General features: G+C 66.6%; 1 protein-coding gene across 3 annotated transcripts in view; it reads left to right on the forward strand.

Annotated features, from left to right (window-relative positions):
- Window positions 1-11,048, forward strand: part of DNMT3A (DNA methyltransferase 3 alpha) — a 35,215-nt gene extending 24,167 nt beyond the window's left edge. Inside the window, exons 8-24 of one of the 3 annotated variants that reach the window (XM_068400827.1) lie at window positions 474-686; window positions 782-940; window positions 1,043-1,150; window positions 2,371-2,527; window positions 3,497-3,646; window positions 3,737-3,781; window positions 4,159-4,238; window positions 4,344-4,456; window positions 6,170-6,353; window positions 6,437-6,521; window positions 6,788-6,933; window positions 7,154-7,244; window positions 7,325-7,473; window positions 7,568-7,653; window positions 8,060-8,129; window positions 9,381-9,499; window positions 9,612-11,048. In XM_068400827.1, the coding sequence (XP_068256928.1) occupies window positions 474-686; window positions 782-940; window positions 1,043-1,150; window positions 2,371-2,527; window positions 3,497-3,646; window positions 3,737-3,781; window positions 4,159-4,238; window positions 4,344-4,456; window positions 6,170-6,353; window positions 6,437-6,521; window positions 6,788-6,933; window positions 7,154-7,244; window positions 7,325-7,473; window positions 7,568-7,653; window positions 8,060-8,129; window positions 9,381-9,499; window positions 9,612-9,753 (2,097 nt within the window). In that variant the 3' untranslated portion in view covers window positions 9,754-11,048. The remainder of the gene's footprint in view (window positions 1-473; window positions 687-781; window positions 941-1,042; window positions 1,151-2,370; window positions 2,528-3,496; window positions 3,647-3,736; window positions 3,782-4,158; window positions 4,239-4,343; window positions 4,457-6,169; window positions 6,354-6,436; window positions 6,522-6,787; window positions 6,934-7,153; window positions 7,245-7,324; window positions 7,474-7,567; window positions 7,654-8,059; window positions 8,130-9,380; window positions 9,500-9,611) is intronic. The other 2 variants (XM_068400998.1, XM_068400910.1) reach the window with 2 other exon arrangements.
- The last annotated feature ends 7,140 nt before the right edge of the window (window positions 11,049-18,188 follow it).

The following is an 18,188-nucleotide window of genomic DNA, read 5'->3' on the forward strand; positions in this document are numbered from 1 at the left end:
TTCAGCACACCGGGCCCGGGGACAGCGGGTGCCCGGGTCAGAGCGGGGGGCGAGGCGGGGGGCACCGGGCGACCCGGGGCGGCTGGCACGGGTCCGGGGGTGCTGGGACACCCGGGATGGGTGCGGGGTGTCCCGGGCCACCCGGGGGCGGGGGGGGGCCAGGGGGAGCCGGGCTGGGAGCAGGGACAGCCCCGGGGGGGTGGCTGCCACCTCTTTCCCCCTGGCACCCCCCAGGCTGCCCCATCCCACCCACTGAGGGAAACTGAGGCACGGGGGCAGAGGGGGCACCCCGGTGCTGGGGGGGGCATCAGGGCAGCGCAGGGGGGGCACACACCCCCAGAGGGGCTGGGGGGGGTACCTGCCCCCCCCAGGGGGGTCTGCCCTGGGGGGCTCTGCCCTGGGGGGCTGCCAGGCCCCTGCCAGGGTCTGGGTGATGCCCCCCAGCCCTGCCCTGAGCCGTGTGCCCCCCCCAGGCGGAGAAGAAGGCCAAGGTGATCGCCGTGATGAACGTGGTGGAGGAGCCGCCGCGGGCCGAGGCGCAGAAGGAGGAGGAGGCCAGCCCCCCCGCCTCGCAGCAGCCCACCGACCCCGCCTCGCCCAACGTGGCCACCACGCCTGAGCCCGTGGTGGCCGACGCCGTGGACAAGAACGCCTCCAAGTCGGCCGACGACGAGCCCGAGTACGAGGTGAGGGCAGGGGACGGGGGGGACGCGGGTGGGGGGACGCGGGTGCACCCCGCCGGCCCCTGACCCCCCCCCCCCGTGGCCCCTCTGCGGCGCAGGACGGCCGGGGCTTCGGCATCGGCGAGCTGGTGTGGGGCAAGCTGCGGGGCTTCTCCTGGTGGCCCGGGCGCATCGTGTCCTGGTGGATGACGGGCCGGAGCCGGGCGGCCGAGGGCACCCGCTGGGTCATGTGGTTTGGGGACGGCAAGTTCTCCGTGGTAAGTGGCAGCCGTGGGGTGGGGGGTCCGGGCAGCCCCCCCCGCCCCGATGTCCCCAGGTGTCCCCCCCCGCCCCGGCTCACGGCCACCTCCCGTCCCCAGGTGTGCGTGGAGAAGCTGCTGCCCCTCAGCTCCTTCGCCAGCGCCTTCCACCAGGCCACCTACAACAAGCAGCCCATGTACCGCAAGGCCATCTACGAGGTGCTGCAGGTGAGCGCCGGGGTGGCACCGGCGGCGGGGTGGCACTGGGTGACACTGGCTGTGGGGTGGCACCGGCTGTGGGGTGACACTGGCTGTGGGGTAACACCAGCTGTGGGGTGACACCAGCTGCGGGGTGGCACCGGCTGTGGAGTGACACCAGCTGTGAGGTGACACTGCCTGTGGGGTGGCACCAGGTGGCACCAGCTGTGGGGTGGCACTGGCTGCAGGGTGACACTGTGGGGTGGCACTGGGTGACACTGGCTACAGGATGGCACCGGCTGCGGGGTGGCACCAGCTGTGGGGTGGCACCAGCTGTGGGGTGGCACTGGGTGACACCAGCTGCAGGGTGACACCAGCTGCGGGGTGACACAAGCTGTGGGGTGACAGTGGGTGACACCAGCTGCGGGGTAGCACTGGCTGCAGTGTGACACTGGCTCTGGGGTGGCACCAGCTGTGGGGTGGCACCAGCTGCGGGGCAGCACCAGCTGTGGGGTGACACCAGCTGCAGGGTGGCACCGGCTGCGGGGTGACACCAGCTGCGGGGTGGCACCGGCTGTGGAGTGACACCAGCTGTGGGGTGACACCAGCTGTGGGGTGACACCAGCTGCAAGGTGGCACCGGCTGCGGGGTGGCACCGGCTGCAGGGTGACACAAGCTGTGGGGTGACAGTGGGTGACACCAGCTGCGGGGTAGCACTGGCTGCAGGGTGGCACCGGCTGTGGGGTGACACCAGCTGCAGGGTGGCACCAGCTGCGAGGTGACACCAGCTGTGGGGTGACACCAGCTGCAGGGTGGCACCGGCTGCGGGGTGACACCAGCTGCGGGGTGGCACCGGCTGTGGGGTGACACCAGCTGTGGGATGATGCTGGGTGGCACCGGCTGTGGGGTAACACCAGCTGTGGGGTGGCACCGTCCCCCCCAGCACCAGGAGGTTATGGGGACATCAGTGCCCGAGCGGGTCCGTCCCTCCGGCCCCGGGCAGGGGGTGCTGGCACAGGCAGCTGCCCCCCTCCAGCCCTGCCAGGATCGGGCCCGTCCTCACCCCTGGCACCCAGCAGCCTCCTGGGGGGCATGGGGCGTCCCTGCAAAGGGTGGGGGGTCCCTCAGGAGATTGGGGGGGGTCTGGGACTGTCTTGTCCCAGGCGGGGGGGGCTCGGGGGAGTCGCTGGCACCCCTGGGGGTGACGCTGGGTGGGTGGGTGACGGCCGGGCCGGTGGCTCCCGTGGCAGGTGGCCAGCAGCAGGGCGGGGAAGATCTTCCCGGCGTGCCCCGAGAACGACGAGACGGACACGTCGAAGGTGGTGGAGATCCAGAACAAGCAGATGATCGAGTGGGCGCTGGGCGGCTTCCAGCCCTCCGGCCCCAAGGGCCTGGAGCCCCCCGAAGGTGAGCGGGGGCGCGGGGACCCGCGCAGGGGCCTGGGCCAGTGTCCCCTGGGACCCCCAGCCATCGGCTGTGCCGTCGTGGGGTGGTGAGGGCTGGGGCAGAGGGAGCACCGTGGGGCTGGGAGATGGTAGGGGACAGGTCCCCTGTGGGGCACGGGGCCACCAGGACCCTGCTGACGGGACCCTGCTGATGGGACCCCAGTGATGGGACCGTGCTGATGGGACCCCACTGATGGGACCCCGGGGACAGGACCCCACTGATGGGACCCCAGTGATGGGACCCCACTGACAGGACCCACTGATGTGACTGTGCTGATGGGACCCCACTGATGGGACCCCAGTAATGGGACCCTGCAGACAGGACCCAGTGATGGGACCCCACTGATGGGACCCCACTGACAGGACCCCACTGACAAGACCCCGCTGATGGGGACCCCAGTAATGGGACCCTGCAGATGGACCCCAGTAGTGGGACCCCACTGATGTGACCGTGCTGATGGGACCCCAGTGATGGGACCTCACTAATGGGACCCCACTGATGGGACCCCAGGGACAGGACCCCACTGATGGGACCCCAGTGATGGGACTCTGCAGATGGGACCCCAGTGATGGGACTCCCACTGATGTGACTGTGCTGATGGGACCCCACTGATGGGACCCCACTGATGGAACCCTGCAGATGGGACCCCAGTGGTGGGACCCCGCTGATGGGACCCCACTGATGGGACCCCGGGGACAGGACCCCACTGATGTGACCGTGCTGATGGGACCCCAGTGATGGGATCCTGCAGACAGGACCCAGTGATGGGACCCCACTGGTGGGACCCCAGTAATGAGACCATGCGGATGGGACCCCGCGGATGGGACCCCAGTGATGGGACCTCACCAATGGGACCCCAGGGACAGGACCCCACTGACGGGACCCCGGTGCTGGGCCCCCCGCTGACGGGCCCCTGCGCTCCCCTTGCAGAGGAGCGAAACCCCTACAAAGAAGTTTACACGGAGATGTGGGTCGAGCCCGAAGCAGCCGCCTACGCGCCGCCCCCGCCCGCCAAGAAACCCCGGAAAAGCACAACGGAGAAGCCCAAGGTCAAGGAGATCATCGACGAGCGCACCCGAGGTACCGGGGGGGGGTCCCATCCCTGCGTCCCACGGGGGGCCCGGGCTGGGGTCAGGCACCCCCCACCCTGACCCCTCTGTCCCTCCCCAGAGCGGCTCGTGTACGAGGTGCGGCAGAAGTGCAGGAACATCGAAGGTGAGGGGGGGGCCGGGACCCATCTTGCCCCCGGGGCCATGCTGGGACCCATCCTGCCCCCAGGGACGGGGCTGGGACCATCCTGCCCTGGGGGACGGGGCTGGGACCCATCCTGCCCCCGGGGACAGGGCTGGGACCCATCCTGCCCTGGGGGACGGGGCTGGGACCCATCCTGCCCCTGGGGCTGGCAGCAGGGACAGCCGTGACGTGACGGTGACCTGCCCCGGGTGGCGGTGGGGACCCCTGGGGGGGTCACCCAGGGCTGGGGTCACCCGGCATGGGAAGGGCTGAGCCTGGGCATGGAGCGAGGAGGGGCTGGGGGGGGCCGGGGAGGTGGCAGAGCCTGGGGGTGACGTGTCCCCTCCTCCCCCCCCCAGACATCTGCATCTCCTGCGGGAGCCTCAACGTCACCCTGGAGCACCCGCTCTTCATCGGGGGAATGTGCCAAAACTGCAAGGTACGGTGGCCCCACACCCCCTGTCCCCGAGGGCCCGGTGCCCTCGTGGGGTGCCCGGCGCGGGGCTGGGGCTTGTGCCACGCTCACGCCGCGGCTCCCCCCCAGAACTGCTTCTTGGAGTGCGCGTACCAGTACGACGACGACGGGTACCAGTCCTACTGCACCATCTGCTGCGGCGGCCGCGAGGTGCTCATGTGCGGCAACAACAACTGCTGCAGGTGCGGGGTGTGGGGCCGGGGGGGCCGCGGTGCTGGTGTGGGGCTGGGGAGGGTGCGGGGGTGCCACGGTCCTGCCATGGGGTTTCGGTGATGGCAGTCCTGGTGTAGGGCTGGGATGTTTTGGTGGTGCCGCAGTCCCAGAATGGGACTGGAGGTTTTGGTGATGCCACAGTCCCAGTATGGGACTGGGAGGTTTTGGTGATGCCACAGTCCCAGTATGGGACTGGGAGGTTTTGGTGATGCCGCAGTCCCAGAATGGGACTGGGAGGTTTTGGAGGTGCCACAGTCCCAGTATGGGACTGGGAGGGTTTGGCGGTGCCGCAGTCCCAGTATGGGACTGGGAGGTTTTGATGGTGCCGCAGTCCCAGTATGGGACTGGGAGGTTTTGGTGGTGCCGCAGTCCCAGAATGGGACTGGGAGGGTTTGGTGGTGCCGCAGTCCCAGTATGGGACTGGGAGGTTTTGGTGATGCCGCAGTCCCAGTATGGGACTGGGAGGTTTTGGTGGTGCCGCAGTCCCAGTATGGGACTGGGAGGGTTTGGTGGTGCCGCAGTTCCAGTATGGGACTGGGAGGTTTAGGTGGTGCCACAGTCCCTGTGTGGTGGTGTTTTGGTGATGCTCCCGTTCTGGCACGTGGCTGGGGATGTTTTGGTGATGCCACAGCCCCAGCAGGGGACTGGGGAGGTTTTGGCAATGCTGCAGTCCCCATGTGGGTATAGGGAGGTTTCGGTCATGCCACAGCCCCAGCACGAGACTGTGGAGGTTTTGGTGATGCCATGGTCCTACCATGGGGCTTGGGGATGCCACGGTCTTGTCATGGGGTTTCGGTGATGCCAGTCCTGGTGTGGGGCTGGGACATTTTTTGGTGATGCCACAGTCTCAGTATGGGACTGGGAGGTTTTGGTCATGCTACAGTCCTGCCATGGGGTTTTGGTGATGCCCCAGTTCTGGCATGGGGCTGGGGAGGTTTTGGTGATGCCATGGTCCTGACATGGAGTTTCAGTGATGCCAGTCCTGGTGTGGGAGTGAGACATTTTGGTGATGCCACAGTCTCAGTATGGGACTGGGAGGTTTTGGTGGTGCCGCAGTCCCCGTGTGGTGTTTTGGTGATGCCCCAGTCCTGCCATGGGGCTGGGGAGGTTTTGGTGATGCCACAGCCCCAGCAGGGGAGTGGGGAGGTTTTGGTGATACTGCAGTCCCCGAATGGGTATAGGGAGGTTTTGGGGATGCCACAGTCCTGCCATGGGGTTATGGTGATGCCAGTCCTGGTATGGGGCTGGGGTGCTTTGGTGGTGCCACAGTCCCAGTATGGGACTGGAAAGTTCTGGTGGTGCCACAGTCCCAGTGTGGTGGCGTTTTGGTGATGTCCCAGTCCTGGCATGGGACTTTGGGAGGTTTTGATTGTGCCACAGACCTGCCATGGGGTTTGGGGATGCCAGTCCTGGTGTGGGACTGGGACATTTTGGTGATGCCACAGTCCCAGTATGGGACTGGGAGGTTTTGATGGTGCCACAGTCCCAGAATGGGACTGGGAGGTTCTGGTGGTGCCACCATCCCGGTGAGGCCGGGGTGGTGTCGGTGATGCCTGTCCTGGCATGGGGCCGGGAGGTTTCGGTGACGCCGCAGGCCCTTGCCCGGGGCTGGCGGAGGTTCGGGCAGCGTGGCCGGTCCCGGCACGGTCCCCACGACCCACACCGGCTCCCGTCCCCCCCAGGTGCTTCTGCGTGGAGTGTGTGGACCTGCTGGTGGGGCCGGGGGCGGCGCAGGCGGCCATCAAGGAGGACCCCTGGAACTGCTACATGTGCGGCCACAAGGGCGTGTACGGGCTGCTGCGGCGGCGGGAGGACTGGCCCTCGCGCCTCCAGATGTTCTTCGCCAACAACCACGACCAGGAGTTCGTGAGTGTCCCCGCGGAGGGCAGGACCCCCCGGCCCCCTCCCCGCGTCCCCCTGCTCCCCGCCTGATGCCCCCCACCTTGCAGGACCCCCCGAAGGTGTACCCGCCGGTGCCCGCCGAGAAGAGGAAGCCCATCCGGGTGCTGTCGCTCTTCGATGGCATCGCCACAGGTGGGTGGGGGTCCCCGGCCTGGCACCCCCCTGCAGGGACCCTCGGTGGGACCAGCGTGGGGGGCAGAAGGGAGTGGGGCAAGCAGCCCCCCGCACCGTCCGGCCTCGGGGGTCCCACCTGTGCCAGCCGCAGGACCCCCGGGCATCTGCACCGAGGAGGGGGTCCACAGCGGAGGGGGCACAGCACAGGGCTTGGCAGTGGGGCCAGGGCTGGTGGGGGGGCTCGTGGTCCATGCGCCGCCCACCCCGGCCCCGCTCCCCCGCAGGCCTCCTGGTGCTGAAGGACCTGGGCATCCAGGTGGACCGGTACATCGCCTCCGAGGTGTGCGAGGACTCCATCACCGTGGGCATGGTGAGGCACCAGGGCAAGATCATGTACGTCGGCGACGTCCGCAACGTCACCCAGAAACACGTAGGTCCTGCCAGCCCCCCCATGGCCCCCCCCACAGCACCCCGGGGCTGCGTCCCCGAGACGGGACCGGTCCCTTGTCCTGCATCTCGGTCCCTTGTCCTGCATCTGGGATGCTCGGCCACCCTCCAGCCCCGTGTACGCGGGTGTCCCCCCCCCCACGGTGTCCCCAGCGCGGTGTCCCCGTCCTCGGGCAGCCCCCAGCGCCGTCTCCCTCTTGCAGATACAGGAGTGGGGCCCCTTCGACCTGGTGATCGGGGGCAGCCCCTGCAACGACCTCTCCATCGTCAACCCGGCCAGGAAGGGGCTCTACGGTAGGTGACACCCTGCCAGGCTGGGACTGGTCCCCCCCAGTGTCCCCCCGCCGCTGACCCAACCCCTCTCTCCTGCCCAGAGGGCACCGGGCGACTCTTCTTCGAGTTCTACCGCCTGCTCCACGAAGCCCGGCCCAAGGAGGGCGACGACCGGCCCTTCTTCTGGCTCTTTGAGAACGTGGTGGCCATGGGGGTGAGCGACAAGAGGGACATCTCGCGCTTCCTGGAGGTGAGTGCCACCAGGGCGGGGGGTGGCAGCCTCCCTCGGGGTCCCCCTGCCCGCGCCGAGCCCCGCTGACCGCTCGCCCCTCTCCCTCCTCCAGTCCAACCCCGTCATGATCGATGCCAAAGAAGTGTCCGCGGCGCACCGGGCACGGTACTTCTGGGGGAACCTGCCTGGCATGAACAGGTTGGTGAGGGCACCCCGGGGTGGGGGCAGAAAGGGCCGGGCCCCTGGGGCCTTCCCTGGGCCCAGGCGTAGCTCTGGGGGGCCCCTGCCCTGGGCGAGAGCTGGGGGGGGGGTCGCAGCGTGGCACTGGGTGATGGCACACCCCAAAAGCCCGCAGCGGTGGCCCCCACGGGGTGCCCCGTGCTCCCTTGTGCTGGTGGGGTGGCATGGAGCTGCCCGCCATGTCCCTGCCAGACACGGTGGTGGCACAGGGCTGGTGGCCACGGGCAAGCTCCCGCGGGGAACGGCTGCTGCTTGGCATCGCCTGCTGCAGCCCCCCAGTGCCCCCGCAACCCCCAGCCGGTGGGGACGTGGGGACGTGGGGACGTGGCACTGCCACCCCGTGCCCACCCCGTCTCTCCCCCAGGCCACTGGCGTCCACGGTGAACGACAAGCTGGAGCTGCAGGAGTGCCTGGAGCACGGCAGGATAGCCAAGGTCAGCCCGCGGCCACGGGCACGCTGGGGCCCGGGGCCACCCCTGCCCGGCCCGGACCCCTGCGGGCTGCAGGGGAGGGGTCCCGTGAGGGCGGAGGAGGGACGTGGTGGTGGCACAGGGTGGGAGGCTCAGATCTGGCACTGGGCAGCACGGCCTGCCCGCAGCCACCCTGCCCACACATGGCCACCCTGCCTGTGGTCACCCTGCCCACCCACAGCCACCCTGCCTGTGGTCACCGTGCCCACAGCCACCTTGCCCACCCATGGCCACCCTGCCTGTGGTTACCCTGCCCACAGCCACCCTGCCCACCCATGGCCACCCTGCCTGTGGTCACCGTGCCCACAGTCACCCTGCCTGTGGTCACCCTGCCTGCCCGCAGCCCACCTGCCTGCCTGCGCCCACCCTGCCTGCCCATGGCTAGCCTGCCTGTAGCCACCTTGCCTGCCCACAGCCACCCTGCCTACGGCCACCCTGCCCATGGCCACCCTGTCTGTGATCACCCTGCTTGCCCACAGGTCACCCCACCTGCCCACAGTCACCATGCCTGTGACCACCCTGCCTGCCTACGGCCACCCTGCCCATGGCCACCCTGTCTGTGGTCACCCTGCCTGCCCGCAGCCCACCTGCCTGCCCATGGCCACCCTACCTGCTGATGGTCACCATGCCTGTGACCACCCTGCCTGCCTGTAGCCACCTTGCCTGCCCACAGCCACCCTGTCCGTGGCCACCCTGCCCATGGCCACCCTGTCTATGGTCACCCTGCCTGCCCGCAACCACCCTACCTGCCCATGGCCACCCTGCCTGTGACCAACCTGCCTGCCCACGGTCACCAAGCCTGTGAGCACCCTGCCTTCCCACAGCCACCCTGCCCATGGCCACCCTGTCTGTGGTCACCCCGCCTGCCCGCAGCCCCCCTGCCTGCCTGTGACCACCCTGCCTGCCCATGGCCCCCCTGCTTGCCCACTCTGCACACAGCCACCCTGCCTGCCCACAGCCCCCCTGGCTGCCTGCAGCCACCCTGTCCATGGCCATCCTGCCCATGGTCACCCTGCCTGTGGTCACCCTGCCTGCCCGCAGCCCCCCTGCCTGCCTGTGGCCACCCTGCCCACCCATGGCCACCCTGCCTGCCCACAGCCACCCTGCCTGTGGTCACCCTGCCTGCCCGCAGCCCCCCTGCCTGCCCGCGGCCCGCCCGGCCGTGGCACCGTCGGGCTCCCTGCCCCCCCCATGACCAGCCTGTCCCTCTTGCAGTTCAGCAAGGTGCGGACCATCACCACTCGCTCCAACTCCATCAAGCAGGGCAAGGACCAGCACTTCCCCGTCTTCATGAACGAGAAGGAGGACATCCTCTGGTGCACGGAGATGGAGAGGTACCGCGGCGGCCGCGGGCTCACCGGGGAGGGGGGGGGACCCGGCAGCGCCACGTCCCGTGGGGCCAGCACCCCCCTGACCCCCGCCGTCCCCCACCCCGTGTCCCCGCAGGGTCTTCGGCTTCCCGGTGCATTACACGGACGTGTCCAACATGAGCCGCCTGGCCCGGCAGAGACTGCTCGGCAGGTCCTGGAGCGTGCCGGTGATCCGCCACCTCTTTGCTCCCCTGAAGGAATACTTCGCCTGCGTTTAAGAGAGGGACGAGGCAGGGACTGGTGACCCAGAGCGAGTCAGAAACAAACCCCATCCACGCCAAGAGAAGTGACAACACGGAGTGAGAGAAGAGTCAGCACCCAGAAGACGGGATTTCGCGGCCCGACGGGAACCCGGCACACGTCTCCCCGAGCGAAAGGGTTCGGTGTCCTCTCCTGAATTTCCAATGTTCAGCTTTTAGCCTATTTAAAAAAAAAAAAAGGAAAAAAAACCACAAAAAAAAAACCAACAACAAAACAAAAAGCGAAACGAAAAGAAAGCAAAAGCGAAACAAAACAAAAAAAACCAACCAAAACCATGATTTTTTTGGGGGTAACCTTTTAATTTTCCGCTCTTTTCCTGGCTGGGTTCTTCCTGTCGGTTCGGTTTCTGCTCCTCGGAGCAGCGGGCGAGCGGGACGAGACGCCCTCGCTCTCGGAGGAGGGGAAACGGCCGCCGGGAAAGGCCAGCTGGGGCGAGAGGTGGAGGCGCCGGAGGGGCCCGCGCGGGTCCCCCCGCTCCGGGCTGGGGAGCGGCAGGGAAGGCGCTCGGCCGGCTCCGCGCCCACCGCCTCGAGCCTCACGCGTTATTTTTATTTCCACCAGCACCGTTCACTGGTGACATGGAGCCAACCCAACTGGCAGGGAAGCCGAGAAAACACACACACACACCACAACACACACCTTTTCTACAGTATTTTTGGGTGCCTACCACACGGGGAAACCTTGAAGAGCGCAAATTCTAGAAGCCGCTGTTACCTCTTGTTTACAGTTTATATATATATGATAGATATGAGATATAGATATATATATATATAAAAGGTACTGTTACTACTGTACAACCTGACTTCATAATGGTGCTTTTAAACAGCGGGGTGAGTCGAGACATCAGCTTCCACGTTGCCTTACGTCGCCGGGCCTTCCCGAGCGGGCGGCGCGGGCCGGGGCGGCGGCCGGGCAGGGGGAGCGTCTCCACCCCGAGTCATGCAATAACCTTTTTCTGTCCTAAAAGGAAGCGCCTCCCTCGGCGGTGCTGATGCCCGGCCCTGCCCGGCCCTGCCCGCGCTGCCCGCGGCGCCCGCAAACGTACTGGTGCTCTTCTGCGTACGTGGCGTCTCTGGCAAAGCCGGTGCTGGTTGTTGTCCCCCCTCCCTCCTGCCCCGGACCCGGTGGCAGCGGTGGGGTTGCTCCTGCCCGCGGGTGCTGCCTGCCGGGGCGGCGCGGGGGCACACGGGTGCTGTGAATCGGGCTCCTGCCGAGAGCCGCGGCGGTGCCGGCGCGGGCAGGGAGCGAGTGCGGGATGGAGCAGGGACGGAGCGGTGCTGGAACGGTGCCAGAGTGGTGCCAGAGTGGTGCTGGAGCGGTGTTGGTGCTGGAGCGGTGCCAGAGCAATGCTGGAACGGTGCTGGAATGGTGCCGGAGCGGTGTTGGTGCCAGAGCGGTGCCAGAGTGGTGGTGGAGTGGTGCCGGAGTGGTGTTGGTGCCGGAGTGGTGCCAGAGCGGTGCTGGAGTGATGCTGGAACGGTACCGGAGCAGTGCCAGTGTGGTGCTGGAGCGGTGCCAGAGCGGTGTTGGTGCCGGAGCGGTGCCGGCGTGGTGCTGGAGTGGTGCTGGATCATGGCTGAGGTGCTTCTGGTGCAAGACGGGGACGGCTGCGGGTTCCCCGGACCCTGGTGCTACATCTGTGGGGCCGGGCGGGTGGGCAGGAGGGCGATGCCCCGGTGAGCCCGGCATGGGGCCCTGGTGCTGCCCGTGGCGGCGCGGGGCATCGCTCCTCTGTCCCGGCGCGGTGTTGGAGCAGCTGTGCCAGCCCCGTGCCCGCTTTGTGGGGCGAGGGGTGGCCCTGAGGTGCGCGGTGGGCGCGGGAGCAGCGGTGTCGGTGGTGCCAAGGGGAGCCGTGGTGCGCACGGGCAGGTGCTGGCGTTGCCGTGGATGGTGCTACTTGTCTGGCAGCTGTGGGTGCCGCGGCGGGTCGGTGGGTCCGGCTCGGTGCGGGGGCATTGCCCCGGTGGCCGGATCCGGTGCCCGGTGCCGGAGCAGAGGGGCTCCGGCGGGAGCGGGGCCTGGTGCTACGGCGCGGGGGAGGCCCCGCGGGGCTCGGGCCCGTCGCCGTCTCTTCTCTAACTGTGAAAGGTGCCGGGGGCGCGCGGGCGGGGGCCGCCGGCCGCTCGGTGCGGGGTGCTGGCTAATTGGCAGCGAGCTGCGCCGGCGGCCCCGGGGTGCTGAGAGGTGCTGGGACCGACAGCGGTGGGGACGGGACGGGGGGGACGGCCCCGGGGCCCCCCCACCTCCCCACCGCGCCTGGTGCTACCGGGAGGGGGTTCGGAGGCCCCTCTGCGGTGCGGGGGGCACGGCGGGGGGCACGGCGGGGCCCAGCTTGGCCGGTAAAGGAGGCGAGGCGGGACGCGGGGCCCGGCCCCGGGCGCTGAGCCGTGGCTGTGGGCTCTGCCTCGGGGCCGGGGACGGATCCTGCGCCGGGGGAGTCTGGCACGGGAGCGCGGCACCAGCACCGGGGGCGAGCCGTGCCTGGCCCGGCAGCGCTGGGTGCTGGTCCTGGGTGGCCCGGCAGCGCTGGGTGCTGGTCCTGGGTGGCCCGGCAGCGCTGGGTGCTGGTCCTGCGTGGCCCCACAGCCAGGTTTGTGGGTCCTACGTGGCCCCACAGCCGGGTTTGCCGGTCCCATGTGGCCCCACAGACCGGTTTGTGGGTCCTGCGTGGCGCTGCAGTGCCAGGAGCGAGCCCTGCGTGGCCCCACAGCCGGGTTTGCGGGTCCTGGTGGCCCCGCAGCGCCGGGTGGGAGCCTGGCACAGCCCCGCAGCAGGGTTTGGGGGTCCTGCGTGGCCCCACAGCCGGGTTTGGGGGTCCCAGCGGACCCCGCCGCGCCGCACCAGCCTGGCACAGCCCTGCAGCGCTTCCCTGGGACCCTCTCGGCCCCGCGGCACCGTGCCCGGGCCGGGTCCCGGCCGGCCCTGCAGCGCGTGGTGCCAGCCCGGCGCGGCGTTGGCACAGCCCAGGCAGCTCCTGCGCCTGCACAGGGTGCCCGGTGCCGGTGGGAAGCAGGTTCCCATCGCGGCACAACTGGAAAGGCGGCGGTGCCGGGAGCGCGTGGGCAGCTCCGCGGCAGCCGTGGGGACCGTGGGGACAAGAGTTCAGATTTTAACGTACCCGACTCACATCTTTTTTTAAGACAAACAGACAAATTTTGTTGCACAGCCCGAGACGAAACGGTAAAAAACAAACATAAAACAAAAAAAAACAACACACCACAAAAACCTAAATTCCTTAAGATCCGCCGAGGGAGTAGGGGACAAACACGGTGCTAAAACATTTTATTAAAAATATATATTGTTAAATTAAGTCTGCTGTCTGGACAATGACTGTTTGTTTTGTTTTCTTGTAGTGGAGTTTCAAAGAGCACTATTATTTTACTCTTATATATTATTATAAAAAAAAAAAAAAAAAATAGAGAAAAAAAAAAACAAATTAAAAAAAAAAAAAAAAAACGACAAAAAAGGAAGTTTAACTTTGTACTTGAAAACTAAACGAGCGATTTCATGTGTTTTAGCCTAGGCATTGAAGTAGCTGACGCTTAAACTCTGTGTGGGGAATCATGTACTCCGAGTCCGGTACCCCCCTCCCCTCCGCCTCGGCTCAGCGCCCGCCGCGGCCCCGGTGGCCCCGCCGCGGCCGCCCGGCTCCCCCCGACCCCAAACCCCCCCGGTTTTATTTTTTCTCCCTTTTCTCTCGGTTCGTCCCTTCCGTTTTTCGTCGGTTCGTTTTTTTTAGGGTCGCTTCTCTATTTATTGCCGCCGAGCTCGGTGCGTCCCGGTGCATCCCGGTGTGTCCCGGTGCGTCCCGGTATGGCCCGGCACGGCCCGGCCCGGCTCGGCCCGCGGGCTGCCCGCACTGGTGTATCTGTGTCGTGTTGCTCGTGACATTGCCGTGCTCAACTAATTAAAGGTCGATGCGTGCAGCAGGTGTAGAAAGTCTGTCCGTCCCCGCTTCCATCCCACCCGCCGGTTTTATTTTCCTCCCCTGCCCTTTCGGTGCCCAGAAGATACCCTGCAGCCGAGCTCCTTTCTGATGTACTTGTGCTGGAGAACACTTGAATAAATGTCCTGTTTTTGTGCAAAAAAAAAAAACGGAAAAAAAAAAAAAGAGGAAAAAAAAAAAAAGAGAAAAAAAAAAAAAAAACAAACAACCTTCGGTGCGGTGCTGAGCTGTGTCCTCGCGGCGGCCAGGGGGGTCCCAGTGGGTGGGGGGGTCCTGGTGGTGGTGGGAACCCGATGGGTGGTGGGGTCCCAGTGGGGGGTGGAGTCCTGGTGGTGGTGGGGTCCTGGTGGGCAGGAAGGTCCGAGTGGGTGGTGGGGTCCTGGTGGGCAGTGAGGTCCCAGTGGGGTCCCAGTGGGTGCTGGGGTCCTGGCAATGGTGGGGTCCCAATGGGTGGTGGGATCCCAGTGGGTGGTGGGGTCCTGGTGATGATGGGGTCCTGATGGGTGGTGGGATCCCAGTGGGTTCCCAGTGGGCACCGGGGTCCCAGTGGGGTTCCAGCAGTTGGTGGAGTCCCAGCGATAATGGAGTCCCAGTGGGTGGTGGGATCCAGGTGATGGTGGGGTCCTGGTGGGCAGTGGGGTCCCAATGGGGTCCCAGTGGGTGGTGGGATCCAGGTGATGGTGGAGTCCTGGTGGGCAGTGAGGTCCCAGTGGGGTCCCAGCAATGATGGGGTCCCGATGGGTGGTGGGATCCCAGTGGGTGGTGGGATCCAGGTGATGGTGGGGTCCCAGCAATGGTGGGGTTCCAGCAATTATGGGGTCCCGATGGGTGGTGGGATCCCAATGGGTGGTGGGGTCCAGGTGATGGTGGGGTCCTGGTGGGCAGTGGGGTCCCAGTGGGGTCCCAATGGGTGGTGGGGTCCTGGTGGGTGGTGGGATCCCAATGGGGTCCCAATGGGTGGTGGGGTCCTGGTGGGTGGTGGGATCCCAATGGGTGGTGGAGTCCAGGCAACGGTGGGGTCCTGGTGGGCAGTGAGGTCCCAGTGGGGTCCCAGTGGGTGCTGCGGTCCTGGTGGGCAGTGGGGTCCTGGTGGGCAGTGAGGTCCCAGTGGGGTCCCAGCAACGATGGGGTCCCCGTGGGTGGTGGGATCCCAGTGGGTGGTGGGATCCAGGTGATGATGGGGTCCTGGTGGGCAGTGAGGTCCCAGTGGGGTCCCAGTGGGTGGTGGGGTCCTGGTGGGCAGGAAGGTCCCAGTGGGTGGTGGGGTCCAGGCGACGGTGGGGTCCTGGTGGGCAGTGAGGTCCCAGTGGGTGGTGGGGTCCAGGCGACGGTGGGGTCCTGGTGGGCAGTGAGGTCCCAGTGGGTGCTGGGGTCCTGGTGATGGTGGGGTCCCAATGGGTGGTGGGATCCCAGTGGGTGGTGGGGTCCTGGTGATGATGGGGTCCTGATGGGTGGTGGGATCCAGATGGTTGGTGGGATCCCAGTGGGTGGTGGAGTCCAGGCAACAGTGGGGTCCTGGTGGGCAGTGAGGTCCCAGTGGGGTCCCAGCAATGATGGGGTCCCGATGGGTGGTGGGATCCCAGTGGGTGGTGGAGTCCAGGCAACAGTGGGGTCCTGGTGGGCAGTGAGGTCCCAGTGAGGTCCCAGTGGGTGCTGGGGTCCTGGTGGGCAGTGAGGTCCCAGTGGGGTCCCAGTGGGTGCTGGGGTCCTGGTGGGTGGTGGGATCCCAATGGGTGCTGGGGTCCAGGCAACAGTGGGGCCCTGGTGGGCAGTGAGGTCCCAATGGGGTCCCAGTGGGTGCTGGGGTCCTGGTGGGCAGTGAGGTCCCAGTGGGGTCCCAGTGGGTGCTGGGGTCCTGGTGGGCAGTGGGGTCCCAATGGGGTCCCAGCAATGATGGGGTCCCGATGGGTGGTGGGATCCCAGTGGGTGGTGGGATCCAGGTGATGGTGGGGTCCTGGTGGGCAGTGAGGTCCCAGTGGGGTCCCAGTGGGCACTGGGGTCCCAGTGGGTGCTGGGGTCCAGGCAATGGGGGGTCCTGGTGGGCACTGGGGTCCTGGGGGACAGTGAGGTCCCTGCAGGTGGTGGGTCCCGGGGACGGTGGGACCCCAGTCCTGGGTGCGGGGGGCCGTGGGCTGAGCCCAGCGCCGGGGCCGGGCACTGGGGGCTTTGCTGCCGCAGCAGCGGGGTGGGGGGCGCAGAGCCCCTGGCAAAGACCCCACGTGTGTAATGCCCCACACCTGTGGGTCAGGGCCCTGCCCTGCGCAGCCCCTGCCTCAGTTTCCCCTCCAGCCGGGCAGCGCCGGGTGGGTGGCTCCTGGGGACCCCCCGGTCCCTGCGCTGCCCCCCGAGGTGGTGGGTCCTGAGCGTGACCCGGGGGACCCCGGCGAGGGGCTGGGGGGGGCGAGAGGCCGGGCAGGCGGCGGGGACAGGGACGGGGACGGGCTGGTGGCGGGGACGGGCTGTGGGGGCACACGGGGACGCTGGAGCTCAGCCGGGGCTGGGGCACCCAGGGGACCCCGGGCCACGCGCTGGGAGCCGCTGGGATGGGCTGTGCTGGGGGCTACTGGGTGTAACCGGGGGCTGCTGGGCGATACTGGGCTGCACTGGGTGCTGGTAGGGTCTGCCAGGCTGTGCTGGGCACTGCCGGGTGTTACTGGGCACTACTGGGTGTTAGTGGGTGCTGCCAGGCTGTGCTGGGCACTACTGGGTGTTACTGGGCACTGCTGGGTGTTACTGGGTGCTGCTGGGTGTTACTGGGTGCTGCTGACTGTTACTGGGCACTGCTGGGTGTTACTGGGAGCTGCCAGGCTGTGCTGGGCACTACTGGGTGTTACTGGGTGCTGCTGGGTGTTACTGGGTGCTGCCAGGCTGTGCAGGGCACTACTGGGTGTTACTGGGCACAGCTGGGTGTGAGTGGGGGCTGCTGGGGTGGGCTGGGCTGCACTGGGCTGCACTGGGTGCTGATGGGATCTGCCAGGCTGTGCTGGGCACTGCCGGGTGTTACTGGGCACTACTAGGTGTTACTGGGCTCTACTGGGTGTTAGTGGGTGCTGCTGGGCTGTGCTGGGCACTACTGGCTGTTACTGGGCACTACTGGGTGTTACTGGGTGATTCCAGACTGTGCTGGGCACTACTGGGTGTTACTGGGCACCTACTGGGTGTTACTGGGCACTACTAGGTGTTACTGGGCTCTACTGGGTGTTAGTGGGTGCTACTGGGCTGTGCTGGGCACTACTGGGTGTTACTGGGCACTGCTGGGTGTTAGTGGGTGCTGCCAGGCTGTGCTGGGCACTACTGGGTGTTACTGGGCACTACTGGGTGTTACTGGGTGCTGCTGGGTGTTAGTGGGTGCTTCTGGGTGTTAGTGGGCACTTCTGGGTGCTACTGGGCACTACTGGCTGTTACTGGGCACTACTGGGTGTTACTGGGTACTTCCAGACTGTGCTGGGCCCTACTGGGTGTTACTGGGCACCTACTGGGTGTTACTGGGCACTACTAGGTGTTACTGGGCTCTACTGGGTGTTAGTGGGTGCTGCTGGGCTGTGCTGGGCACTACTGGGTGTTACTGGGCACTACTGGGTGTTACTGGGTGCTGCCAGGCTGTGCTGGGCACTACTGGGTGTTACTGGGCACCTACTAGGTGTTACTGGGCACTACTAGGTGTTAGTGGGCACTACTGGGTGTTACTGGGTGCTGCCAGGCTGTGCTGGGCACTGCCGGGTGTTACTGGGCACCTACTGGGTGTTACTGGGCACTACTGGGTGTTACTGGGCACTACTGGGTGTTAGTGGGTGCTGCCAGGCTGTGCAGGGCACTACTAGGTGTTACTGGGCACTTCTGGGTGTTACTGGGCACTGCTGGGTGTTAGTGGGCACTACTGGGTGTTAGTGGGTGCTGCCAGGCTGTGCAGGGCACTACTAGGTGTTACTGGGCACTTCTGGGTGTTACTGGGCACTTCTGGGTGTTAGTGGGCACTGCCGGGTGTTACTGGGTGCTGCCAGGCTGTGCTGGGCACTACTGGGTGTTACTGGGCACTACTGGGTGTTAGTGGGCACTACTGGGTGTTACTGGGTGCTGCCAGGCTGTGCAGGGCACTACTGGGTGTTACTGGGCACAGCTGGGTGTGAGTGGGCACTACTAGGTGTTAGTGGGCACTACTGGGTGTTAGTGGGCACTGCTGGGTGTTACTGGGCTCTACTGGGTGTTAGTGGGTGCTGCTGGGCTGTGCTGGGCACTATTGGGTGTTACTGGGCACTGCTGGGTGTTAGTGGGTGCTGCCAGGCTGTGCTGGGCACTACTGGGTGTTACTTGGCACTACTGGGTGTTAGTGGGTGCTTCTGGGTGTTACTGGGCCCTACTGGGTGTTACTGGGTGCTGCCGGGCACTACTGGGTGTTACTGGGCACTACTGGGTGTTACTGGGTGCTGCTGGGCACTACTGGGTGTT

Source organism: Nyctibius grandis, chromosome 1 (genome assembly GCF_013368605.1).
Source record: "Nyctibius grandis isolate bNycGra1 chromosome 1, bNycGra1.pri, whole genome shotgun sequence".
Taxonomy (NCBI): Eukaryota; Metazoa; Chordata; class Aves; order Nyctibiiformes; family Nyctibiidae; genus Nyctibius; species Nyctibius grandis.